This window comes from Ixodes scapularis, unplaced genomic scaffold (assembly GCF_016920785.2).
Source record: "Ixodes scapularis isolate PalLabHiFi unplaced genomic scaffold, ASM1692078v2 PGA_scaffold4__175_contigs__length_147842914, whole genome shotgun sequence".
NCBI lineage: Eukaryota > Metazoa > Arthropoda > Arachnida > Ixodida > Ixodidae > Ixodes > Ixodes scapularis.
Window position 1 is genome coordinate 70,867,968 of NW_024609879.1, and position 27,420 is coordinate 70,895,387.

The 27,420-nt window shown below is 43.4% G+C and overlaps 1 protein-coding gene across 1 annotated transcript in view; it reads left to right on the forward strand.

Annotated features, from left to right (window-relative positions):
- Window positions 1-23,837, forward strand: part of LOC115329267 (venom metalloproteinase antarease-like TfasMP_A) — a 35,736-nt gene extending 11,899 nt beyond the window's left edge. Inside the window, exons 6-9 of the mRNA XM_040217999.2 lie at window positions 6,116-6,204; window positions 6,315-6,426; window positions 16,830-17,000; window positions 23,768-23,837. Coding sequence (XP_040073933.2) covers window positions 6,116-6,204; window positions 6,315-6,426; window positions 16,830-17,000; window positions 23,768-23,837 — 442 coding nt within the window. The remainder of the gene's footprint in view (window positions 1-6,115; window positions 6,205-6,314; window positions 6,427-16,829; window positions 17,001-23,767) is intronic.
- The last annotated feature ends 3,583 nt before the right edge of the window (window positions 23,838-27,420 follow it).

Below are 27,420 nucleotides of genomic sequence, written 5' to 3' on the forward strand. Positions count from 1 at the left end.
GCTTCTAGTAATTCACCAGGGGCGCACAAAACGGCATTGCCAAAAGTCCAAGCCCGGAACCATTACTGCATTCCAGACTTCCCGTGTAACTATAGGAACATATTGGAGCTCCAGAGACTTCTTTTTTGAAAGACGTTGGCCCCTCGCCCAGCTGACTGGCAAAGATGAGCGTGATGACCTCGAAGGTATTCCCGCGTAATGGCTAGAATGACATTTAAATATTTGTACGAGTCCTGAAGTGACACCAGCTCGTCACCCAACTTAAGTTTACAGCAAATCGTGTCTTCCGACCCTGAGAAATGTACAATCGCTGGTGATTTTTGCGTTATCTATTTATTTTTTTACTTACTAATACCCTCAGGGCCCCGAGGGGCATTACAGAGGGGAGTGGTGGTTAAGTGCGAGGCGAAACTTGGTGCTATCTGCGATGGTGACGATGTTATCGGGAAGGCCATTCCAGTCCACAATAGTTTCAAAGAAATGAGTGTTTGTAAGCTGTAAATTTGGTCTTCGGTGAGGCAATCTTGCATGTGTGGTCCAGTCTTGAAGAAACATAGTTGGGTGGGCTAAGGAGAGACTGATTTCAAGAGGGAGAGTAAAACACTTTATGCAGGAGGGAAAGCCTGGAAATTTTGCGGCGAAGAGAAAGGTCAAGGAGGGTTAATTGCGATTTCATTTCTGTGACACTGGAAAAACGGGAGTAATCGGAAAGAATGAAACGAGCTGCGCGGTTTTGGACTGCTTCTGTTGCATTGGTGAGAAATGAAAAGTGGGGATGCCAGATGGATGAGGCGTATTCTAGTTTAGGGCGAACAAGAGTAATATAGAGAAGTCTTTTCAGGTTAGAAGAAGCCGTCTTGCAATTACGCCGAATATAACCAAGAGAGCGATTAGCTGAGGATATGATCTTATTAACATGATTATTCCAGGATAAATTATTGGTTAAATAAACACCAAGATATTTATGTTCGGTAGTGGCCTGGAGGACGGTGTCATTGACTTTAGTGATACGTGGGGGGAAGACGAGCGCGTGAAACATACATGCATGCATTTTTTAATATTTAGGGACATTTGGGTGTCGCACTGCAGCCTCCGCAGTGCATATATCCAATAGCCGCTGCATATCTTCCGCTCCCTCAGTCATTAAAGTGATATCGTCGGCGAAGGTGAGCCCTTACAGCACCCAGTTCACCTCCTCACTACCCTCCAGGTGGGTTAAGTGGTACAATAGAATAGAATAGTTTTATTTCCAATACATACAAGAAGCCCACTCTTGACTGAATTAGCCTCTCCTCTATCCCAGCCACGTAGAACATATAGAGGAGCGGGGAAAGTGGACACCCCTGCCGAAGTCCCCTAGTCACTATCACGTCTTCGGATTCTACCCCTTTCATTTCTGCACTCAGCTTACTGCCTTCGTAAAAAAGGGGGACGAGAGAAACACACTGTTCTGGCAGGTCTAGTTGCCCCAAAAACAGAATGAGCAGTGAGTGAGGAACACTGTCATAGGCTTCGGCAATGTCCATAAAGTAGCACAGTAAACGTCTTTACACTTTTATGGCTACCTCGATGCACTGACTTATTTTGAACGGATTGTCCTCAAGTCTGCGCCCTCGACGAAAGCTTCCCTATAGCTCAGTAGGGTGCCCACCCTCTTCTGCCAATGAAACCGTCCGCTCCGATCATCTATGCGAATACTCTCTATATTGTGCTCGCAACCATCAGAGGCCTGTAGCTGCGTAGATGTTGGCGATCGTTCCCTTTTCTTGGGGGGGATCGAGACCACTCTGCCATGCCTCGAGTCATCTGGTATAGATTCTGTCCAACAGAAAATGTCGTTCAGTGTAGACGCTTGCTGTTGTCTGGCGTCATTTCCCAAGGCTTTAAGGACCGTTACCGGGATACCATCCAGGCTTTGGGATGGGTTATTCTTAAGGTGAATTACTGCACACACTATACTCACTTCGCCGATTCCCCATCTGGTGCTATTGGACGTAGACTTAGCTGTCCATTCTTATTTTCTGGCAGTAAATGTGCACTCGGTAGAATAGATCTCTTTTAGGTACGTCGTGATGTGTGCGCCCGGGTCTTCCACTTCTTGTCCTGCGCACTCATCGAGGACGGGGTCAATTGGTCTCGGCTCTCCAGTGTACCCATGTAGCTCTAAAACGTCCTCGAAGCGTCTTTTCCACTGGAGCGAATGTGAAGAACAGTACGTAGATCCGCTGTCCTTATTTTTTTCTGAGTGAGCTGCTTGGCGTACTGCTTCCGCGTTTGGTACAGCTCTCAATTTTGTACGACCGTGTATTCAAGCCCCATTCGAAGGGACAGGCGATGCTCCATGTTTGCAGCCTGTCGAGTTTGAATGGCTGTCTTTACTTCAGTGTCCCATCGACGTTTCGTTCTTCGGCCTCCGTTGGAGCGCATTCTCGCATGCCGCTTGATAAGACGCTTAAGCACATTGACGTATCCTGTTAGTGTCCAGCTTTATTTCTTCCATTGCTCTTCACGAAACGTTCCGATACTTTTGCTGCAGCATCCTCGGTAAGGTAGGGACGCATGAAGCTTGGTGATGTCTCCCTCGCCTTCTTCCTGGTTGCCCTGTTGAAGACCAACTTAAGACGATTGTGGTGGCTACTAACGCTGTGCGCACCATCCTCGTCTATATGCACTTGCACGAGGAAGCGCCCAATGCCCTGTGACACCAAGCAGTAATCTATGCAAGTTCTACTGCCCCTAGCACACCAGGTTCATTGTCCTTCGCTCATTTTCGAGAGGCCATCAAGCTCATAGATATAGCCGTTAAAGTCACCCATGATGAGCACATCCTTGTCTCGTCTGACCTCCCGCCCATCCCTCGCAACACAATCGATAAACCTTTCGTTCCCTTTGTCTCGCGCACTTCCTACAGAGAGATTTAACACACATAGCGCTTCTGGCTTCTATACCAGCTCACCGGTCAGACAGATGTGGTCTTGACACTTTCTGGGATCCCAATGCCAAGGGGCCGGGCGGCTCTACAATGCTCCTACACCTGATCCACGTAGCTGCCCCTCTTCACGATTGCACCCCTCCCAACATCAATCTTGGTGCGCCGGTTGTCCTTCGAAGCCCCGGAGGTGTGGTTCAGTACGCCGAAAATGGTAATATCCTCAGACCCAAGTGCGCTACACAATTCCTTCTATTTTCGTTCCCGCCTTGCTCCTTGGAGGTTTTAAGAACCCCAACCCGACCGATGTCTGTTTTTTACGGTTGCTTCGCCGCTGTCTGCGCCTTACTTTATGACACCGCTCCGCTTTTTCCTCATCTTCACCCACTTGCGATCGGGCTGGCGCCACCTAGTGACGACGATCGTAATTACGGTACCCTTGGCCTTCTATGGTCCTGTGACGTTGCGAGCGTGACGTCACCGGCAAATGTCCCGAGACTTGTCGCGCCGCCCCGACGGATAATTTTGAAGCTCTCGCCTGAATCCGTCGGTTCGAACAAAAAATATAGGCATTCGCTGAAGACGCACAAGCGCGTTTATCAATTACGGATATCATGGCTCATATTCCATGCGTTTCGAAGTGTCCCGACGATATTTCAAGTTTCAATTTTGTGCCCCTTAAAGTGTATTGGGTGCATGCCACTTTAATGATTCCGACGTTATTAGACCCAAGAAGAAGGTACATATTAACATACATCTTCTGGAACTCTAAAATATCACTTAAGAAAAAAGTAGAGAACAACTTAGTACACGTCATTGAGACATTGAAAACTTCAATTGCAAAAAAATCTCTCGGGAAATCGATTACTGTTATGCACGGCGAGAGTTCGACGAATGACGATACCGAGAAACTCGTTTCGACAGAAAATTGACCTCTGTTGAGTGATATTGTGAGTCACGAAGCCCAGTGTATGTTCCGTATAAATATATTTTCTGCTTTGTCATTCGACATGCTTTCCATGTAGGTCAGTGATTAGCTCTGCCGAGTGCTCCACAAAAGAGTAGATACGCCCAATACTTTTAGAAGGCTCTCCTTCCGAATATTTGTTAAGTCTTCCTCATAATGATGTCTTGTACCCCATACACACTGCAGCGTAAAGGAAAGTTTAGTTGAGGTCCCTTTAGTATAGGAAGCTGGAGATGCTTCTCACGTTGTGCATAGATGTCCCTTTAACTAAGGTAGGGCTTATTTTAAAGGGAGCTCTCCAATCTCCCGTTACAGTTACAAGAAGTAAACTCGGACTCATGAACTCGATAGCAAAACGGCCGATATATAAATTCATGCTGGTTAACGCTTTTTAAGAAAGTTTATACTTCGAAGTATATATTATTGAATTGCCCCTGTACACAAACGTGCTTAAACACGCTGGCGAGAAACGTATAGACCTTTTTTTGTATATCCTTATACCAGCGAGCAAATGACTCCCTCCTGCTATAGTTCCGAGCAGCGGCTGCCGTAGGGGTAGGTGACCTGGGTTCTGGCCCATGGCGTCATCAAAAGTGGGGCGCGGCGCTTCAGCTTTTTTATTTATTTCAACGCGGCGCCCGATACGATGCTAAATGCTCGATATCCGCTCTTTTTTGGAATGCGGTTCTCGTCTAACAAAACGCTCGCGTTGGGCCACAACTCACACGTTCAGTGACAACGTGATGTCGTACCTTTTAGAGAGGGTCGTATACAAAGGGGGGAGGGCAAGAAAGGGGGGAGGGGGGGCACAACCGGGGTTCGCCCAGGGCGCTCGATGGTGTAAGGCCTGCCCTAGTTCCGAGTGTTACTTTTTACAATAATAACATTTTTGAAAATCTGCGGTTGTCTGGCTATCACTGCGTCGTCGTCGGGTGCATAAATAATTTTGATAAGCATAAGAGCAATATAAGAAAATGTGCTGTGAGCACAAGAAGCTGCTGCGCGAGTGTGACTGCTATGTTATTTAGCTTCATCATAGGATTCTTATTTATAGCGTCAGTCGATTGCGAGCGTGAATCGCGTGGGCTTTGGATCACACTCATCGTCATGCTTATGATTACGACTACTTCGTCTAAGCCTGGCGCATTCACTCTTGCAGTTGAGCTGCGTTTGCGAAGCGGTCGCAGACGCGGTTCGTGAGCGACTCCGTTCAGACACACCGAGACGCGATTGGAAACCCAGTTTTACAATTTAAAATCTACGTTCATTCACGATCCAATGCCAAAAGCTGCCTATTTTGGCACTCTGATTATTTTTTGCAGACTATCCACGCGCATCAAACATTCAAAAAGAAAAAAAAAAAAGAAAAAAAGACATGGACTCGCAAAACCCGGTTGTGTATCCCTCGAATTCGCCCACGAGCAAAAATTATAGTTTCCAGAAATCAAAGAAATAAGTTGAACACATATCTGAGCCACCATATGGACCATTTCGTAACCACGCTAGGAAGACATCGACTCGATACTAGAGAAGAAAATCTGATAGACAGTGGCAGTTGTCAACGATACAAGCCCCGCGTTGATTAGTTCATTTCATATGAACTGTTTAACAAAGATTGTTAAAATGAACTTAACTATCTTTGTTTTTTTATATATATATTCACCATGCAATATACATCTTTTCTATATGCGTGAAAATATTATTTTCTGTTTGCTAGATGTCTTATTTGATAAACTTACATATTTTATATATATATACAAAGTCGAAAATAATAAAGATTTTGTACATATTTTTATAAGAAAATTAATGATCATTTTTTTCTGTTTTTAATTTTTATAAAACGCAATGTATATATATATATTTTTTTTTTTTAATTTGTCATATTTTTTCACGAGCCGTCAGTGACCGGAATGATCTGGCACCCTCTCTTGTCACCATTGTGAACCTAAATGAATTTGACGCATGTTAGTGGATTCATGTTTTGTTAATACTATTTGTTAGATATTGAAGTTGAATTATTTGTCTCAAGGTGTTTTCATTTTCGCTTGCGCTAATATTACCCCTTTTAGTGTGTACACTGAATATGATTATTTCTTTCGTATAATATTTCTGACGTGCCATCAGTAGGTTGTAATAAAACAAAAGTGGGTAAAATGTTAAAACGTTCGGCATAGTTCAAAATAAAGGAGTTTCTTGTCTTTTTTTTTTTTTTTTTGCAGGAGACACATTAGAAATGTATCCATGAGTGAGTTGGAAAACATTACAGCAAATAGTGATATGACCAGAAATCAGAATTATAATCTGGCGGGTATGTGGATCAATTTTACGTCTTAGAACTGATGTTAATTATTTCATTCATTTAATTTGTTACCTTGATCTGGCTCTCGAATCTCTTACGTTTCTATTTACATTTCGTAGGGATTGCTGGACGAATCGGAGGTATTTGTCTGAAGGAACATTTTGTCGCAGCCGCGACGGATGATGGTCACTTTGGTGGTGTTACTAGCGCTGCTCGCCAGCTGTCATTCCCGTAAGTCAGAATACTGCGTACATAAACTGTACATTTTAGAAGAACATCAATGTAAAACGGGCGAGTGTCTACGAATTTTTTTTGATGGCATGAGACGAACGCTTCAGACAAACGTCTGCTCGTCCCCTGTAGTACTACGGCATTCAAGTTGTGATGTATCGTAATTGGTTTCTCCGAAAAGTGAGCGAATAGCAGAATGATAAGCACTTCGAAATATGCTATAATTTAGAGGGAATAGGTATGAGCTGCAGCGACATTGTCAGTGTCATCAAAAGATCGTAGCCCTACCTGGTCCGACCGAAGTTTCAAACACTAAAAATTATTGTTGTTGTTGTTGGTTTTTATTTGCATCAAATACAGAGTACATGATACTGGAAGCTCGTGGAAAAAGCGGTCACAAGACCAGCTTGACAAAGCCACAGGCCCCAACATTGGCATTTGCAGCACTAAAAAGAAAATTATCAACATACCATACAGACTACAACATTAACAGAAAAAGCAAGATAAACAGAATAAAGAGAAGCAGCAATGTTCACACTCAAATTACGTAACAACCACGCAATTGTAGGATATCTTGAAAAGCATTATCAAGAGAAAAAAAAGATTACTTACATGCACAACTAGTTTCACGTTTAATAATATTACACAGCATTTTTTACATAAGGAAAGTCGACTCAGGGCTGAAATAACGACGCAATGCTTTAAACGTACTATCTAAAAGCTCGACATTTTCGGCAGCTAATCTATTTAGTAACCTTGGCAGTTTGTTTTTCAACGTATCTTGCCCGTAGATTGTTCTGTAAGTGCTAACATTCCAAGGCTTACCATGGCATGTTGTGTAGGCGGTAGTATTGGTTTGTAAGTTAGCTAGTCCTTTTAAAAACGATGTTTTAGTTTTCACCTCTTGTTTAAAAGTTTTAGAGAGCCGATAATCGTACATTTTATGAATCGGCAATACATTATATTTTACGAACAACTCATGCGTGTGAAAGCAAGACGGAATATTTTCAACAACTCTTAGGAACCGTTTTTGTAAGACATGTATTTTATGTAGATTTGCTTGAGTTGTGGATGCCCAGACTAAGTGGCAGTAGTTAAGCCTAGATGAAAACAATCTATTATAAATTAAAATCATAATATTTCGTGGCAGAATGTGCCGATTACGATAAACAAGGCCGACTATTTGGGACAGCTTAGCAACTATGGAGTCAATATGTGTATCCCACGACAAAGTTTCTTGAAAAACAACCCCTAGTGCTTTAAAACTAGAAACAACTGCAATGGGTGTCGAATTTAGCATTATTGGTCGATTTAACATGACACTTTATTTTTACTACGAAATAATACGGCTTTAGTTTTGTTTATATTTATCTTTAAGCTATTTTGGCACGTACATTCGTCTAGTTTTTGTAACGTCGAATTTGCTTTATCGACTATCTCATTATATACATTTCCGGTTATAAATATGCTGGTATCATCAGCGTAAATAATCATATTAACATCTGACCCAACAGAGACGATGTCATTTACACACATATTAAAAAGAAAAGGACCCAGAATACTCCCCTGTGGACACCGCAAGAAACAGGAAGTGGATCGGAGAAATGATCGTCTATACGGACTGTTTGTAAACGATGAAGTAGATGAGAGGTGATTAAGGATGCAGCCTTCCCTCTGAAACCATAACGTTGAAGTTCTTGAACAAGCCATGTATGATTTACATGATCAAATGCTTCAGTTAAATCTACAAAGATACCAAGAACCAATTTTCCTTCCTCGAGTGCGGTCAAGATTAGTTCTTTCTGCGCGAGCAGTGCGGACTCTGTACCGAGTCCTTTACGGAAACCAAATTGAGATTCATTTAAAAGGTTATGCTTCTGCTCAAAGTCAACAAAACGGTTTAAAATTATTCTTTCTAACGCTTTTGAAAAAATTGGAAGTATCGACATGGGACGGTAGTTTCCCATGTCATTTTTATCGCCTTTCTTATACAACACATTTATATGGGCAACTTGCATTTTCCGAGGAAAAACAGCTTGACTAAGACAAAGGTTAAATATATGCGTTATGTAAGGGGCAAGAAGTTCAACAGCGTGCTTAATTGGTTTTATCTGAAATCCATCAGCGTCTTTAGCCTTGCTGTTGCTTAAATTTATAATTGTAGTAATAACTTCTTGTTCATTTACAGGATTAAGAAAAATAGAATTCGGGTTGGACGGAATGTTCACGAGGTTACAGTTCGTTACGGTTTTATTTACAATATTCACGAAATATTTGTTAAAAGCATCTGCAAGTACTTTTCCAAATAACTCACCATCATCTGTGATTATCTTGACTTTGTCGGGGGAAACATTATGCTTTAAGACGGCATTTAATATTTTCCACATTAGTTCAGAGCACCCTGACACCCCTAAAAATTATGATGATCATATTCCGAAAATATAATGTAGTTATGTGGTTTATACTCCTATTATGTGTTTTTATTGCGTGATAACTGCATTAGTGATGGGTGTTTTTATCGATCGTTGAAATAAACAAGAGAGGGTTGCTGATATCAACCCTGAAACGAAACGCCGGTCGCAGTAATAAAAACACTGCGACTGTTCGCCACCGAAGACATTTCGCGCCACCGCCGGTGCAGCGAAGATGGGAATGTCTTTGGTTTGGAACAGTGAAGGCATCATCCTCACCCGCTGCATCCCGATACGTCCTACCGAGACGTCAATAGATGCACACTGGCAGTAATATTTACCTTCAAAGTACTCTAATGCATGAAATACACCATTTAACAGGCGGTCCCTTAAATTTGTTTTGAAGGCTGTAAACAGCCGCTTTGAGGAAGGATGAAGAACCGGTATTTTATGAATTTAGAGAGAAACTGAGCAGGTGCATAGGTCACATGATATCGATTTTCTCCGCACAATCTATGGAATAAACTATATTGGTGCGGAGATCACGTGACGTCTGGTCGTGTGGCGTCAATGCTCCTGCTAAATTTTGCGGTAAAACTGCATTTGCGTATTTGTCTCGTGGCGTCCATTTCTTCCGCTAAAATTAGCGGGAAAGGTACGGACGGCCGGAGAGGCAAAATTTTCAGAGTTCCGTGGGGGGGGGGGGGGGGGGGTTCCGTTAAAAATCATTTTATGCTTTAAATGAGCTTCTTTCCGCACCTGATAAAATGCGAGTAGGAAAGGCCGCAGTCGCGATCCTTCATCGCGAGAGTCCTCAGGCTGATAAGATATATCTGATAACATTTCCCTCTCAAGAACCACTTTCAACTAATTCCTCATGCTCCCTAGTCCCCTAAAACGGTGCTCAGCACATTTTGGTTCTCGACACTCGACAGAGGAGAGATATCCATGAAGAATATCTCTCCACTGTTAAGTGTTTTTTTTTTTTTTTTTGTGGCGTCAGCAATATTGCACTGGTCTTAACAAACCACCAAATAGTTTTTGTTGTTATAGCAAATTCAGTTGTGGCATTCAGTTTGCAAAAATAGTATTGAACAAAAGGATGACTCTGTAGAAACGTAGCAAAGTTTCTGCTTTCTGTTGATGTGACCTTTTTGAATTAATATGAGACTTTTGAGGTTGAATGCCACTCATGTTTAAATAGCCGACCATGACAATGTACGGCGAGAGACGTACATTGTGATGCTTCTGTTTAGACTCTTCTTCAATATGTGTAAAAAATAATAAATGGAGATGTTAGTCATTCTAAGGCGTGACCGGCTTCTCCATTTAGACTCAAAATGGCGTGTTTGATTTATTCATTTTTGTGTGTGTGTAATATTATAAGGTTGTATTCTGCCCAAATAAATTTCTGTTGAACGCAGCTGTTTTTTCAATGGGCATTTTTTTTAAAAACTACATGGGTTTTTTTGCATATTCCAGAAATTAAACCATGATATCAACAAAATATAATGTAGTTCTGAAAAAAGAAAAAAAAAATTTAGAGGACATACGCAATATACGATCTTTTTTTTTTTTTTTTGCTGCTTGCACAGAGAAAGAAAGTTATTAAATAAATCTTCAACGAAAAAAAATTTAGACCTAGACTTACTCTAGGAAACTAACTTTTAGTTGGCGCCCGCGGGAACCAGCGGAAAAGTGGCCGCTATGGTCACGTGACTGGCCGCTATAGTCACGTAGTGCTTGCGCTCTTTTAGGAGCTTGCTATAGGCGCTAAAGTTACTTATTAATCTTCCTTTGAAGTTCACAAAGAAGGAAGATTAGTCACTAACTTTTAAAGCCCGTAGAAAGCCTCCCAAAAGAGCGCGAGCACCACGTAACAGACAGGTGCGGCGGCCAGAAATTGACGGCGGCGGCGGCATGGAGAAACACGTTCAGCCGGCGGCGCGGCAAGCTCAGCGTGAGGCGGCGGCGGCGTGGGGGTTCTGGGGACTTCGGTGGCGGCACTGAACCGCTCCGGCATAACTTGACGGCACTGTGCGGTGCGCACAAGCCTACCACGTGATTAGTGTCGGCTCATGAGGACTCCTACAACCGATTCCTTTCGCTCCGTTGGTGCATCTTAAAGAAATATTTTTTTCGTTATAAATTTGTTTTATGAGATTATTAAGGCAAAACCCTTACTCGTCTCATTCAGCGAAAAATGGGAGTAATTGGCCAAAACGCTCAAGGACGACGCTGTTCTTGGCGTCGTCCTTGAGGTCGTCCTCGGCGTCGTCCTAGATGCCGTCTTTGACGTTGTCCTCGACGTCGTTCGTGAGGCCCTCCTAGACGCAGTACATTGCGTCAATCTCTAGGACGTCGTCCTCGACGTCGTTCTAAACGTCGTCCCAAACTTTAATACGTGTAGAAACATTACTCGAAAATATTTCTCCCGTTGGACTATAACGTTTTCGCCTTCCTACGCATAAGCGGTCTTAAGCGTACCCCCGTAATTTTTTCCCGGTCCAGGCTGTCTAAAAAAAAAATAACGTTTTTCTTTTGCATATGGTCTTGAAGAGCAGGGCTGGGGTGTGTCAGCGTTGCATCTATTGACCTTTTCGATAAGGAGGTGCAGCTTATGTAAGTGGCGGCTAGGCCTAGGGTTGGTTGATTGATAGGATCGAAGCGTGTATATACGCCTCATTTCCATGTTGATTAAATAGTTGCAGTCAGCGCTCGTTTCTGTCTTGTCTTTCTTTCTTTTGTCCTCGTCCAAAAAAGCGCTACCATGCCTTGGGCAACCCAAGACCAATACCAACTAGCCCAACATACAGCTTTGATAAGTCTTTAAGAGGCTTCTTTATCCAAATTAGTTTTTTCGTACATATTCCAAACATGAAAAAAATTGCTTCGCCTCCAGTGGTATGAAACGAGCCCGTAGGTAGGAAATTCAGATTCTTAATTTTTAACATTTTGCTCATGTAAACTTCTCCAGTGAAAATTCGACACACGTAATACTCATTTATCGGCCAACTCTCTACAAAATCTCAACTCAATACGCACAGAAGCTGAAATATGCGGTACCTTCAAACAGCAAAAGATCCCCTTGACTTAAGCAGTTCGTTAAAATTGCATAAGTCTTTGGAACGTTTTCGGAATCTTGATTGTCCTCGCTGTAGAGTGCGCTTGTGCTGTACAATAGGTTGATAACACTGTGTCAGAAAACTTGTATAATCATTTCGAAAGTAAACCTGCATTCTGTTACCGTCTTTTCGGCTGGTTCCTTTGCCGCTACCGTCGGTACGAAAGGCCTTATCTGCGGACGGACTACATCTCGACAGGCTGTCAGAAGTATTCAGCACGAAGTAAGCCTGCATTTCTACGTGGTCATGACCTACGGCAAGAAAGATTCGGGCGCATCGACCGCCTCGATATTGGCGTTGGTGCAGTGGCGTAGCCAGGTTGGTGGCTTAAGAGGCTTCAGCCCCAACCCCCCCCCCCTCCCCCCCCCCCCGGCCCGAGATCCATCCGACGCAATAATATACACCTGAATTTTGACCCCCCCCCCTTCACCGCACCGCACCCAATGTCATGGTCATCCAAGCCACTTCACTACGAATCCCCATCCCACACACCCCCCCCCCCCCAAAAACAAAAAAGAAAAAAATAAATTCCTGGTTACGTTTTTGCGTGGGTGGGCGTTCCCCTCCGGCAGCCCGATTATCTTGACCTTGGGAATCCTGGCCCATTTGACTCAACCTTTCATGGACTGTGCCTACGCTTCCGGTCTTCGCCAAGCGTCACGTGATGTACAGAAGCGGACTCTTCTTAACTTCATAGGACCCGAGGCTCGACCCCTTCTTAGCAGTCCCGGTCTGGATGACGCGGCGCTGAGAGAACACAACGTTGTTGTAACACGTTTATCGGAGCACTTCGTGCACCCCGTCAATGAGGTTTACAAATGCCCAAGATTTCAGAAGGACCAACAGCCTGGAGAGAGCATAGACAGCTGCTACACTGAGCTGTGTCCACTTGTCAAACAATGCAAGCATCCGTCACGCGCAGTCGAAGAGCGTCTTCACCGCAACATGTTCGTTGTTGGTTTTCATGATGCGCGCCTCTCTGGCCAGTCCTGCCGTGACGCTAAATTCAGCCTCCGAGAAGCGTGGACGCAGGCGATGCAGGGCGAACATGCGAGAAGAAACTTTTAGCCTTTCTTCTTTGGTGAAGAAGGAAGACCAGCGAAGCTGTACTGTGGTCTGAATGAAGTAATAGTCGGCCGCAAGTCGGCAAGCCAGAGTAGAAATGCTCGAAAGGTTGCGCCATCTATGAGTGACGGCGGCAAGCGGACAACCGGAAAACACAACACTTTGGACAGCTACCGCCATTTATGAGCGAAGGTGGCAACCAGAATTTTGTGTCGACGTTTCTTTCCGGGGGAAACGATCCTGGGGAAACAAACGCTTAACAACCCCGCTGTAAAAAAAAACTGCAGCGAAGGTTATGCACACATTGCAAACGCGCCGCGGCTTGACTTTGCTGCGTTGACGCAGCAAAGTCTCGCCGCGGCCCGCCGCGTCAGTGCAAGGAAACGAAGCTTTCAAAAGATGCGCCAGCGTCTGTAATCCGTCGAGATAACGGCGCGAATTTCTGCGGTTACTGTGGCCAAGCTGTTCATGGTCATTCGGACTGTCCCGCTCAAGAGTCGTAGGGCAACTACTGCGAGAAGGAAGGCCACTTCGCGGACCTCTCGCGCTCGCAAGTGGATGCAGAGGAAAGTGGCGGCCATACAGCTTTACCCAGTCCTCAAGCCTGGGAGGGCCAAGTACGTTGGGGTGACGGTGGAAAATGACACTGAAACGTTTAAGGTAGACTCCGGCGCTGAGGTGTCTGCCGTCTTGGAAGGATTTCCGAACCTGCCTCTCCAACTCGACACGGTCGACAACTTTCAGACCGGACCGGGAGACCAGTCACTGCAAGTCCTAGGCTACTTCATGGCTACACTTCTTTGGCGGGGCAAGTCCAGTAGTCAGCGTCTTCACGTCTTCAAGTCCTCTGTGCCACTGCTGGGATTTACAATCATCCAAGCCTTGGGCATCGCAAAGCTTTTTGGCGGCGTGTAGATACTGGCACCGCAAGGTATCTTCGAAGGCCTCAGAACGCTCATGGAACAGCACACGGTTTGGCTACGTTTTGATGCGGAGCCTTTTTCACTCAGCGTTGAACGCCAAATGCTCATATCTGTGCGATAGGTTGTGCGAACAGACGTCAGCATTCTGGAACACGACGGGGTCATTCGGCGAGTCACCAATTATATTCCTTAGTGTACTGGACTAGCCGTGGTTCCAAAGTCTTTTGGTGGTTAGCTGCTCTGCGTTGACCTGATTAAGTTAAATCAGGTCGCCTTTTGCAAGAACGGCACGTTCTCCCCACGGTGGATCAGATCTTGGGACTCCTGACCGGCACATCTGTGTTCTCGAAGTTGGGCGCTACGTCTAGTTTTCACCAGGTGAAGCTGTCCGCAGACTCGCAGACGTTTACCGCGTTTATAATGCCGTTGGGCCGGTGCTGCTTCTGACGGCTCCCGTTCGGAATCACACCAGCCCCCGAGTTCTTCCAAAGAGAGATAGCTCGCATCTTTGAGTGCCTCAATGGAACAGTCAACATGGTTGATAACCTCCTCCTGTTCTCCAGAACGAATAAATAGCACGACCAGCGCTTTCAGATAGTCCTGTCGCGTCTCTTAAGGGCAGGCGTCTCTCTCAATAAGGTCAAGGGCTGCTTTGGTGTCTCCATGGTGCCCTTCCTTGGTGTCGCCGTCTCCGCTGAGGGGACCAGACCCGACCCCGGCAAGTTGTGTGCGGTGAAGAACATGGACCCACCGATGGATGTCGCGGGGGCGCGATGGCTTCTCGTCATGGTCAACCTCTTACCGTGGCAATCAGGGTACTTATTCAACAAGAACGCAAAGTGAACCTGTACTTCCGAGCAAGACGCCGCCTTTATTGCCCCAAAGGAGATGCTCACGTGGGACCACTGCATCGCGAAGTACCATCCGTCCTACCCAACTGTGATCTCCGCGGATGCAAGTTCCTTCGGACTGGGTGCAGTATTACTCTAGAGTCTAGACTCAGCCGACGGGGTACCGAAGACCTGTCGACTTCGCATCGGGAGATGCTCTTTCAGTAAGGGAGCAGCGTTGCAGCCAAAGAAAGAAGGGGGCCCTCGTTGTTTACGTGGACTGTACAGAGGTTCGACGAGTAAATGCGGGGAATCTTGTTCAAAGTCGAGCGGGACCACCTGCCTTTGGTCGCTCTTTTCGGCGAGATGTAGCACCACATCATGTCACCATGAATTCAGTAATTGCGTCTGAACTTCATACGGTATCAGTTCATGATGCTTCACGCCCCTGGGAAGCTTCTAGCAACGGCTGACATGCTGTCTCGGATTCCTTGCGAGACCTCAGGTGCGACAGGAGGGTTGGACTTCCTTGAGCTGTTTCCGACTGAAACCGTGAAGCCCTTCTCCAACGTGGTTCCGATCCTGCTGGATGATCTCAAGATGGCACAAGCGTCGATCGAATTGCGAGTGGAGGACCCTCATTCCCCTTTGTCAGCGTTGTTGGCCGTCGAATGCAAAGTTAGCGTTGCATGTGGCCAAGGATGCACCAGTGTTAGAATGAATAAATTTTTTCCTGGAACGGTCTTCTGCTGAAGAGAACCGGGGTCGCGATCCAAGCTTCGCTCCGCCCGACGATATTGGCCTTAGTTCACGAAGGTCATCAACTGATCAATCGCTGCAAAGTCAGGGCCCGTTAGTAGATCTGGTGGCCCCAGATAGATGCCAGTATCAACTCTCTCGTGAGCAAACTGCGAGAAGTGTGCGTCGTGCCGAGTCAACCTGTCGGAACCTATTCTTAGCATAAGCTTCCCGGGCACTCCATAGGAAGGGCTTCGGGTTGACCTCTTCCACTTAAACGGCCAAACCTTAGCCCTGCTGGTCCAGTACTACTTCCGCTACGAAGAGATGGTAACTTTGGGAAGCCTCACTGCAGGGGACGTAATCGACGTTCTCAAAAGCATGTTTGAACGCCACGGAATTTCCAAGACCGTGCGATCCGACAACGGCCCTCCGTTTTTGTCGGAGGAGTTTGAAAGATTCGAGGAGTCATACGGCTTCACTCTCGTAAAAAGCATTCGGAAGTTACCTAATCAAAGGGAGAGGCAGAACAGATGATTCGTACCATCAAAAAGCTCTTCCGCATAGGAATGACCCTTACTTGGCACTCCTAAACTACGCGACACGCCAGGCGTCACAATCTTCAGCCCTGCGCGACTGCTGATGGACGCCAAATCGGAACGCGTTTTCGGAAGACGGAGAAACAGCTGCAGCCCCTTGGTCCAAAGAGAGACGTCGTGGCTGTCAGGCCACGACGTCTCTCTACCGCAAGAAGCAGGCTGCCGACTTCAATATTCATCACCGACCCCCAGAACTTCTAAAGCTTCAGGTGGGCACCCAAGCCGGGTTGACAGCAGGCCACTGTTCTAAGTCGGGCACAGTGTCCAAGGTCGTACATGGTTCAGATAGACACTGGAGCGGTTCTGCAGCACAACCGGCGAAGTTTGGTAGACTATCGCCAACGTGAGAGTTCACCGCTACCGACCACGCCGGTTCCAGGTTCACCCGTCGGTCGAGGTTCAACGTCCGAAAGGTGCTACCCCTTATCTGCGGACGGACTACGCCCTGACACTTACTACTTGCCCATTCTATGTAAATTCTGCCTGGCTGTTACATAGCTCTGTTTGCTTCAGTAAACCAAACGTATACACCTTTAATTTCATTTTACGCTACGACCGCGTTCATAACATCAGTTAAAAAAATAACTTAGAAAAAATGTATAATAAACATTGTGATTGCTGTGTTTGAAAGTCGGCATCGTTCATAATCTGTTTCTTTGTTTGCATCAGTGCGCGGACTTTATGAGAGACATTCATATTTTTGTCCTTCAAGCATGGGTGCTGTGGAAGACGGTCAAGGCCCTCCTGGTAGGGAGTATGTTCAAGGAAGTGATGGCGCATCATGGTGCCCGTACAGTGACGGCTATCTTATGGGGAAGCCGAATGGGCAGAACAGCGAAAGGCTGTCCACGTGCTCTGGGTCCTCGTTCATAATGGGCATAAGGTACGTGAACCTGCGCTTATTAATTTACATCCTCCACAATCCCTTGCGCATCTTTGGGGTTTTTAGAATGCTAGTGGGCTGTACTTAGTTGAACGAAAACAAGTCAGTGCTAATAGAGATATTAAGTTATAAATAAATGCCGATGTTTCAAAAGAACAATAAGCAATAATGTTTACACTCGTTTAGTAATATTAATAAAGCACTTATAATGTCATAATTATTTAAATAATATTTTAGCTCAGTAAAAGGACATTGGCACGAACATGAAAACACCATCCGGGTAGTCCTCTCACTCTATCGTAATAGATTTGCAAAAGGATTCTGAGGAAATCTAATCAGGCAACCCCCCCCCCCCCCCTCTCCGCTCCCCTTTAAAGACCAAAGGTACAAAACCATACTTGCACGTACTAATTACAAGTAATAACATTACTTGTAATTAATTATCTTACGGAGTAATTTTGTATTCGATGTATTTGGAAGTAACTGCAACCGTAATCCGATTACTTTTGGCAGTACTAAAATTACTTGTAACCGTAACCCTTTTCCCCTCCACTTTGTAATGGTGCGCTTTGACTGTACAAGTTTCCTAACAATTAATCCTGAAACCATGTATCGACGGGAGAATGGTTCACCAAAATTGGAAGATTAAGAAAAGTAGTTTACAATTTTACAGTTTACGACTCGTTTTAAAAACAGCCGCAAAATCTTTCCGTTTCAAAATATGAATTAATAGGAAAAGTAAAAAAATATATTTTCAGGTAACGGCCAATTACGTTCATTATTGAGTAATCAAGTAATCTAATCGAATATTTTCAACGAAAGGTAATTGTTATTGTCCGTTATTACGTTCTTTCGAGTAACCTGTACAATACTGACAATGGCAGACGTTTGAAGCCCTATATCTTAGGATTAATAACGCATGTGGCTTACTAATTAAATACTGTAAACCTGCAGTATTTACCAGTGCTAATTTATACAAAATTATTTTCAGGAAAACATTTATATGAATTCTAAGATTTCATTAAACATTAACTTTCGCTATTTATGAGCCTGCTAATTATTTTTTTAGTTATTTAATATTTTTTGTTTTATTCCCAATTATGTTAACTTTTATTGGCTTAATCAAAGTTGTCTTTTTTGCTGTGTTTTCTGTAGAAGTGGTTGATTGATGGACCCAAATCGACAAAACGGCAGTTTCGTCAGTTCGCTTTACTTCATGCGAGGCTTTTTAGGGTTGAAATTCTAAGGGAAGTGGCGTTGCAGGCGTTTGGGAGGAGAAGAGGCGGCGGGAGCTGGCTTTGAGAGGGGTAGGGAGGGGAAGCAGTTTTGTGACCGTGACACCAGTTGAAAAAAAAAATATGTGCCCCTTACCGCTGTCCCGATACCGCTGGATGCGCATGCTACTTTGACTTCAATTTGAATCAGAAGATTTGAGTCGGGCTGTATATTTTTTTTATTTGAGTTTAGTGTGTATAATTATTTTGTACCTCTTATTTTGTATGTTTTTTTCTGCCTGTCATGTTCTGTCCCCACAAAAGAGTGTACGACTCGATCCTAATACTGTTAAAACACAGATTAGGAGATCTACACCAGTAGGACTAGTGTTGTGGCTAGTTTTCCATACCCCTACTTTAGCTCTTTAGTTTCGAAGTTTCCATGGCGTCCAGTTTCCTCAATGGCTGACGTTCACAGATGCGGTCGGGTCTCGTTAGGATGATTTACATAATAAGTTAATGTATAGGAATGAACGTTGTCGCTCTGTGAAGCACCTCAAAATGGATGTGCTGAGGTCAGCTTTGATAAAAGCTGGTGAATATAACCCATATTTTGTAATATCATCCTTGAGCAAGTAGAAAAACAAAAATAGAAATAGGTACAGACCTTGTTGGCATATACTGTTTGCTTTGAGTTCAAATCTATTCATCATGAACGGAGTGAATGATATGTTGTAATGCCTAATGTTGTCTTCGGGATACAGCTTCCTAAAACATCAGATACATTCCTCCAAAATACATTTTCACGTATATATCCACTGCAACTTTCTGCTTGCAATACGTTTTTTAGTTGTTGGTTCTGTCTGAAGCTAATATAATAATCTCCCACCAGCAAACAAATATCCAACAATTTGCTCGCGCCTAAGTAGGTCTGCCATTTATCCACTTTTAAAGCAGGTATTTTGATACTTCAATAATTAATTATTTCGCCTCAGTTACCTTAACGTTGATTTGAGTAACCACCTGTAGCTGCCTTCTTTACCTACAAAACACCGCTTTGGCAAAAAGCTTGATGGACATAGATCCATCAATCACCACGCGGGAAGCAGAACAATAAGCTGGGAAGTTTCAGTTGCTTGGTAGTAGCTATTTTTTAGGTAGTAGCTATTTCTTAGGTAATAGGTAGTAGCTTTTTCTTTTAAAAAAGGTTAACTATATGCCCCTTTAAGTTTGCCTAGCTTTTTTCTTTTTTTTGCTCTGACTGTCGGAGGCTCGTGTTTTTCGCCGACGGAAATCTCAATGAAGCCGTGTCTAGCCTGCCGCCAGAAATCCCTTCTTCAATGTCTTTGAGCACATTATGCTCGTACACAGCAGTGGTGCACTAACGTGAGCTTAAATCGCCGGCAAAGGATGCGGGAAGATTCTCACCAAGGCGTGCGAAGTACTTCTGGCAGCCTATGTCTCTGCAGCGCTGTGAAAGGTGTCTATAGGTTGTCCTTAACTTACCCACCTTGAGATTATTCTCAAAGCGAAAACATTTATTCCGATGTATCTTCTTTTTATGTGGACCATCATTTGGAGACTATATCCAATCTGTGTATATTAGTGATAGTGAAAACTTGGCACAAGCAACTTCGAACGTAAAAAGCCGAAGCAGTGGTCTGGAACGCTAGATGCAACGCCAGGTCTATGAGTTGTAGATGTTGTCGTCCGGCTTCCAACAGCCGCTGGGATCGAGTCGTACCTTCTACGGGAGGCAAAGAGCACGACAAACAGGAAAACGGAGAAACAAGTACGCACAAATATTATTATGCGGGGTGATTTTTTTGGGGCTTCACAAATTTGTAAAAAAAAAAATAGTGAAAACAAACTAATGCAGTTTGTGCAACTGCGTAATATGCCTGAAGTGCACATTATAATGGCTAATATTCATGTTAAAATAAATTATTACCTAAGATTTGTTAATATGCCATTTCCTAGAGTCTGCGACTTCTCCTGTTCGTTATTGCTTGAACGCGCACTCCGATCATTCCTTGGAGACAAGGGCTGCGTCAGCGTTCGGCCAGGAGTCGGATCCAATCATGGGCTTCGTGCCCAATAAGTGGCGACCATCAATGTTGCTTGATAGACCTTTAAAAGAGTATATTAACATTTTTTTATTATTCTGAAAATTAAGATAGGGTTTGAACTAGAAACTTGCTAAACGCCATCAAAAGCACTTTATAAGTGGGCGGTTTCATTTGGATTCAGGCAACGAGGTGCAGCCGTATTTTTTATTTCGCCTCAAACTTTTATATTTCGTGGCGTACGTTCCAAGAGGAACAATCCTCTTGTATTTTAACGTCCTGATATGTTTAGTTTCTGGAAAAAATATCTAAAAAAAGCCGGAAATAACGACGAGGTTTGGACGATTGTCGCCTGTGGCGTTTTTGAATCAGGCTCAATCGCAAAGTCTTCAAAAGAGAGCTTCTATAATATTTTAGTGTGATAAATATGCAACTCGGTAAAACGACATTCCAACTACTACTTATTATTCGTCGCTCCAATCTTTGTAAAAATCACCAAACATGCCTCCGCGAACAACTGTGACCTAAACTGCGGATAATACCACGTGTAGAACCTTTCATTGCTTTCCATATTATGCAAAGTTTGTGTCTTAATCATTTACGAGTACTGATAGATAAATTATGAAACAGAGGTTTCACTTTTTGTTCAGTTTCAGCAGTTGTACCAAAAAAAAATTATTATTTTTTAAACGCACCAGGTGTTTGCAGAGTAAAACAAAAGCATAAAAAATAAAGAGTGGCAAAATTGAATACAAATTATTCTGTTGTCTCATCGACATGAATTTCTCGTTAAAAATATAAAATTTCGCATTTCGAAATCTATAGCTTCCAATAGGAAGTGTATTTTACTCTAAAGTTTTACAATATGATACTTTGACATTTCTACCATAATATAGATTATCAGCGCAAAGGGTGCCATGATTGGAGAGGCTTGAAGCCTCTCAAGTCATGGCAGTGGCGAAAATTGTCTGAAAACCCGTTTTCGGCAGTTGCGTTTTTATAGTGTTTATACGTTTGGAATTGCAAACTTGTTGTTATACGCCTAACGGCATCAATGTCTTTTATATGATTATTTATTAAATGTCCCTTAGATGTTTATATTAAATAATAAAATATACAGCTATAACCCATGAGCTCATCATGGGCATTTGCTCTTTTTTTTAGCATATTTAGAGGCTTAAAGTTCGAAACTGGTGCATATACCTTTAACGAAATGTATGCTGGCTAAAAGAAAAATGCAAAGAAAACGCGACGCGAAAAAAAAATGTTTTTTTTTTCTAAACAGTGTGCTGAAATTGAACAAAAGTGAAAACCTTCTTTGTTTTATAATTTATTTTTCAGTTGTTGTACATAATAAAGACACAAACTTTACATAATTTTGAAGTCAATCAAAGGTTCTACACGTAGTATTATTTTAAAAGCGATACTAAACATAATCGACTTAAAAAAAAAAGATCTGCAATGTAGCTCACAGTTGTTTGCGGGGGCATGTTTGGGGATTTTTACAAAACTTAGAGTGGCGAACAATAACTCGTAGTTATAATGTCGTTTTACCTACTTGCATATATATGTCACTAAAACATATAGACGCTCTCTTTTGAATACTTTGACATTGCGAGTAATTCAAAAACGCCGCACAAGACAATCCTCAAAACGTCGGCGTTCTTTCCCGCTTTTTGAGATTTTTTTCTCGGAAACTAAAGATCTCAGGACATTAAATAAAAGGAACAGTTCGTTATCAAATATTTTCCGCGTAATATAAAAATTTGAAGGAAAATAAATGAACGAATACGACTGCACCTCGTTGCCTGAATCCAAATGAAACTGCCCAAGTATCTTTTGGCAATATCTAGAATGCGTTCGAAGCACGGCGGTTCACCAAAGTTACCATTTGTGCTATGGGTCAATGCTGGCGGCTTGAAAATGCTGATAATAAGTGGCGGAAAATCAAATCGTGCTTGTTTTGGAACCCCAAACATATTGCACAATTTCACGAGTGGCAACCTTAGCACAACGCCGCGCTTCCCACTCGCCCAAAAATCTCTCTCAAATTTACTCATTTAATGTTTTCCGATTCCGCTTGGAACGTTTTCAATCGGAATCCTACTTTTATCTTCATTAATAAGAAAAAGTTGATTAACAAGTGTTTGTAGAGTTAACCCAGTTATCGTTACCATTATCCCGTTCTATTACGTCCTCATTGCCGTAAAGCTCAACTGTAACAAAAGAGAAAAGAAAAAAAAAAGGTATTAGTATATCTTGCACAGCTTTCTTTAAAAAAAATCAGTAAAGCCTTCAATACACTCTGTATGTATTAAACTGAGATAAACAGCACTATGCATTCCGACTCAAGTGTCCCAATTTAAATTAAAGAAAAAGAAAAGCGTGCGTGGCCAGTCTCTCGGAACAGCGGAGGGGCAGGAGCAGACATTATTTTTCTAATGGCGTCACGTTCACAAAACCCTCTCCCCTCCCTTCACATTACCAGTGCCAGCTACCGCCGCCCCTTCACCTCCTAAACCGAACGCTTGCAACGCCACTGCCGGAAGCATGTTTGTTATTGCGAAGATTGCAGTAAAGTCGACTTGCGCGAAACTACCGTTTCTTTATTTTTTATTATTTGACTATGTGGTCAAACAATGCACATGAATCGACAAAACAGTAGTCTGTCAATTGGGGAAATAATAGAAAGCTAAAGAAGATATAACAAGAAATGAAAAACTTTTATTAAGCCATTATGAAGTTAATGTCATTAGGAATAATATAAAAATACGGAAAAAATAAAACGCTATTTATTTATAAATGCAGGCCCCAAAATTACCCAATACTTTTTTCTTAATTGAAGAATGAATACAAGTGTTTCTTGAAAATAACCTAAATAAACTAAAGTGGTTTCAGTTGATAGCACATGCATAGAACTCTAGGTTTGAAGTATTTAGTAAGCAGCATTTTAAGGAGTCCTAAGCTACCAAAAGCTCCAAATTTTTCACCAAAGCATCAAATCTGCGATGTTTTTTTTATTTGTTATTTGTGGCAAAAGATCTCAAAAATAATTACCTAGTTCAGACAAAAAGAAATAGGCCGTGCAATATACATTTATAATAAAAATTAGTGTGATTGCGCTTCTTGTTGCCCTGTTTTTCCGTCTCGTCCGTGTCTAAAAGCGCTACCATGTTAACAAAGTTTAAGCACAAACACGCATAACCAGCAGCATTGATCAATTTTATTGTAATGTTTTTGTTGTTACCAATGTATTACAACCAATAGAACGGGTTTCAAAAATCAAACAGCAGAAATGCAGCATTTCACCTTGCTCCATTAAAAAAAGAAAAAAAAAAATGCGGGACGAATTACATTTTTAGAAACTTTTAAACAGTTGTTTGTCTTTTTACTTAAGTTTGGCTATTACATATATTTTTGAGGCAACTCAAAATATCTATTCTGTTAAGCACGTTTGATTTGAAGTGAAACCAGCCCCCTATTACAGGCAACGTGGATCCGGGTGTTACAACAGCATCCAACCCAAAGAACTTTCGGACCGTGAAATCCTGGAATAATATTAGCAAAACAATAAAAAAAAATAAAAAAATATTAACAGGAAATTGAGAATCTGCAGCAATAAAAGTTTAACAGTCACAAATGTCTCCTTACGTTTCCGAATCACTCTGACTGATTTTATAAAGTGAAACCTTCATGTAACTTGGCGCTATTAATAACTATAGTCCGTTGCAACCTAAGAACGAAGGGCGAATGTAAGACGGGCCGGGGAGGAGGAAGCAGGCAGAACGCTAAAGAGAGAAGGAGGTTTTCCCCTCTCTTCTCCAGCGTTCCGTCTGCTTCCTCCTCCCCGGCCCGACTTACCCTCGCCCTTTGTTCTTAGGTTGCAACGCACTATAGACACTCATGCTCAATTATATGACACCATAAGAAACAAGCTCGATTGCATGTTGGCTATCTTTAATATAATGTTAAAATTAATGTTGCAAGGATTTGAAAATCTATCGATTCCGGTAATAAGCGTCGACGGGTTTGCAAATATACAGGGCGATTCAAGGAGAGGCCAGGCTCTTTAAATCGACCGCCAAATTCGGTTTCTTAACCTATCGCACTACGACTTTGTGCAGCGTTGCCCACAGATCGTGCTTTTTTTTTTCTAAATTTTGAAGAGAGCGAACTTATTTTAGGAAAAAGTAAAGAAAGAAAAAGGCTCAGCTCCTATGAAAACGCAGCGACGCCACCGGTCTTCAAACAGCACGGCGCCGTTTCGCACGGGAGACAAGAGATGGTGTAACGAACGCCACCAACGAACGAGCATACGGCGCCGAGAGCCGGCGTCTTTAGCAGACGATCGTTTTGACTCAAAAGCGGCCCGCGTTCCACAGGCGGCGACAGTCGCAGAAACAAAAACAGGCGCGGTAACAACAAGGAAGGCAGTTTCTTGTCTGCTAAAGACGCCAGCTCTCGGCGTCGTATGCTCGTTCGTTGGCGGCAGTTGGCGTCGCGACCGCTTGCGACATCTCTTGTCTTCCGTGCGAAACGGCGCCGTGTTGTTTGAAGACCAGGTGCTTTGCTGCGTTTCCATAGCAGCTAAGCCTCTTCTTCCTTTACTTTTTCCTCAGGTAAGTTCGCACTTTGCAAATTTTCAGAAAAAAAATGCACCATCTATGGGGCAACGCTGCACAAATTTGTAGCGCGATAGGTTAAGAAAACGAATTTATCGGTCGATTTATACAGCCTGGTCTCTCCTTGAATCACCCTGTAGAACCAAACTAGACACCCATATGATTTTTCAATATTAAGCAAGACCAGCTTTCCGGAACACGGCGGTTTAGTTCCAAATTTTAGGGACACGTGGTGTATCGACCTTCAAGAATTTTCGAATCGTAGCTTCCCCCGTCACTCACAATACCGCCCTCACTTCCCGTTCCTCCATTCACCGTCCAGCTTCAACACCACCTCGACAGAAGGCCTCCGCATACATCATCACAGTCAGATTGATCGAGGCAAGAGATTGAGCACGAGTGCTGTGTCAGTGCTCGGCTGGGCCTCGTGTCCAATCAGCGCGTCGAACGCCGGGCTCGGGACCAATAGCCGAGTTAGCGCGTTGCGACTCTGATGACGGTCCATAGAGGGAGAGGAGACCATGCGGAGGACTTCCGTTTAGGTGGTGTTGCCTCCTTACGATCCGCCGGTGCATTGTGCCCTCTCCTTTTCACGCCGTCCATCTGCATCTGCGGCCACGTGCTGCGTCATGTGCAAGAAGGGTTGAAGCGATAAAAGAAGGTGAAAAAAGAAAGACCGCTAATTGCGGATGATAGGCGTTAACAACGTGGAACTAAACAGAAAGGGAAAAGAAGTTGCGAAAAAGATGAAAACTTCACTGAGAAACCAGATTCGTTCGAGAGCACTATTTCACAGCTTTGTCTAACATCGTTAAAAAAAAATATTGCAAAAAAAAAATAACATTCAGAATGAATTGCTGAGGGTATTCAGTAGTAGGGTCACGCTTTCTGTGTGCATCTTGTCCTGGCACTGGGAATTGTCCAGTTCTCACCATTCATCCTCCTTGATTGTCTGTCCCTAAGTTGACTTAGCTGCTTTTCTTCCGTGCACTTTAGAGCAGAATCATGAGTGATTATTGAGAGGCAAACTTGATTGAGCGCACCTGAAAAGACTGACGTGTAAGCATAAAAAATATTAAATTATGAGACTTACATTCAACGCCGCTTCATATTCGATAGTTCATAGTTTTTTTAATGCGAAAGCATAAAGTGGGGGTACGATGGAGCGAGCTGACGTCATCCGTTTGAAGCACGCAAACGGCACCTAGTATTCCCGATTCCAAAGGAGCGAAGTAAAGCTGATGGATTTCGCTTTCGGTTCCATTGGCTGGAGCGCGTCGACGGGGATCCAATTAACCGCTGCGCTCGTCAGTTTCTACGGCCGCTCACCCCATGGCGCTGCGTGTCCATCAGCGTGCCGTCAACATGGAGCGTCCAAGGTCACCAGGGGAGCACGCGCGCTAACCGGCGACAAAAAGTACGCAGCAGACGACAAAGGGAGCGGACGAGCGGATTGCATGCTTTCGCATTCACAACTCAAAAGAAGTGCTTAGGTGTACCTCGAGCTTTTGTTGCTTTGTTTAATGCTAATCTTGTCATCCTTTAAGGATCTTGTTCGTCTGATCATTGTTTGATTGCGTACAATTTGGTTAACCCGTAAATAATTTCTTGAACGCTTTAAAGGGATGGTGAACCGAAATTTGGATTTAAAAAGAAAACAATGCAGGAGATGTAGGCGGGACGCTACAATCCCTACAATACTACTTGCAAGGCGATATCTCGAATGGACGGCCGTATTTTTGGAAAAAGAGGTCGAGATCGAACCAGGTCGACGAGGCGCGTGACGTCAATATACCGTGTTTCCTCCTCTCTTCGCTTCACTCCCTCAAGGCCACGAGGCGGTGAAAGCGCGAGGCCGTTCCCTCTCCTTCTCGCAGAAACATGACGTCAACATTCCTGCCAAATGCGTCTCTTTTTTTGAAAAATACGGTCATCCGTTCGAAATATCGCTGTATGAGTGATGTTTTGGTGTTTGTAGCATCCCGTTGCACGCTTTTTCTGCGTGTTTTGGGAAATTCAAATTTCGGTTCAGCATCCCTTTAAGGGATTTAGAAATTGTACAATGAAGCCTTCATCCCATGCGTCGGGTAATGCTAAACTTGCTTGTTTAATGAAAACTCAAGAGTCGAGTTGGTTGTTATGACTGAATTTTGAGCTTGTTCCGCAAATTATTTAACAGTTAGATATCATCAGAAAGAACATAGTGGGGTAGTCTTTTTGAAACCAGAGATAGGTAACTTGATGTTTTCACCCGGGTGTCGAACCGAACTAGGACTCGAGCCGAAAACCGGATTGAAATTGTTATTTTCACCAAACCTGAACCAAACCTAATCCAGATCAAACTTTGGTAATGAATCCGAGCCAAAAACAGACCGCAATCTTATGTGGCGGTTTTCAGTTGACTAGGAAACTGTTTGGCGAAACGAAAAGAAAGACAGTTATTCGAATCTTAACCTAACTTCCGATCATCAAATGCTAATAGCGCTTGGCCAAAACGCATGTCACGCGCCCTGTTACT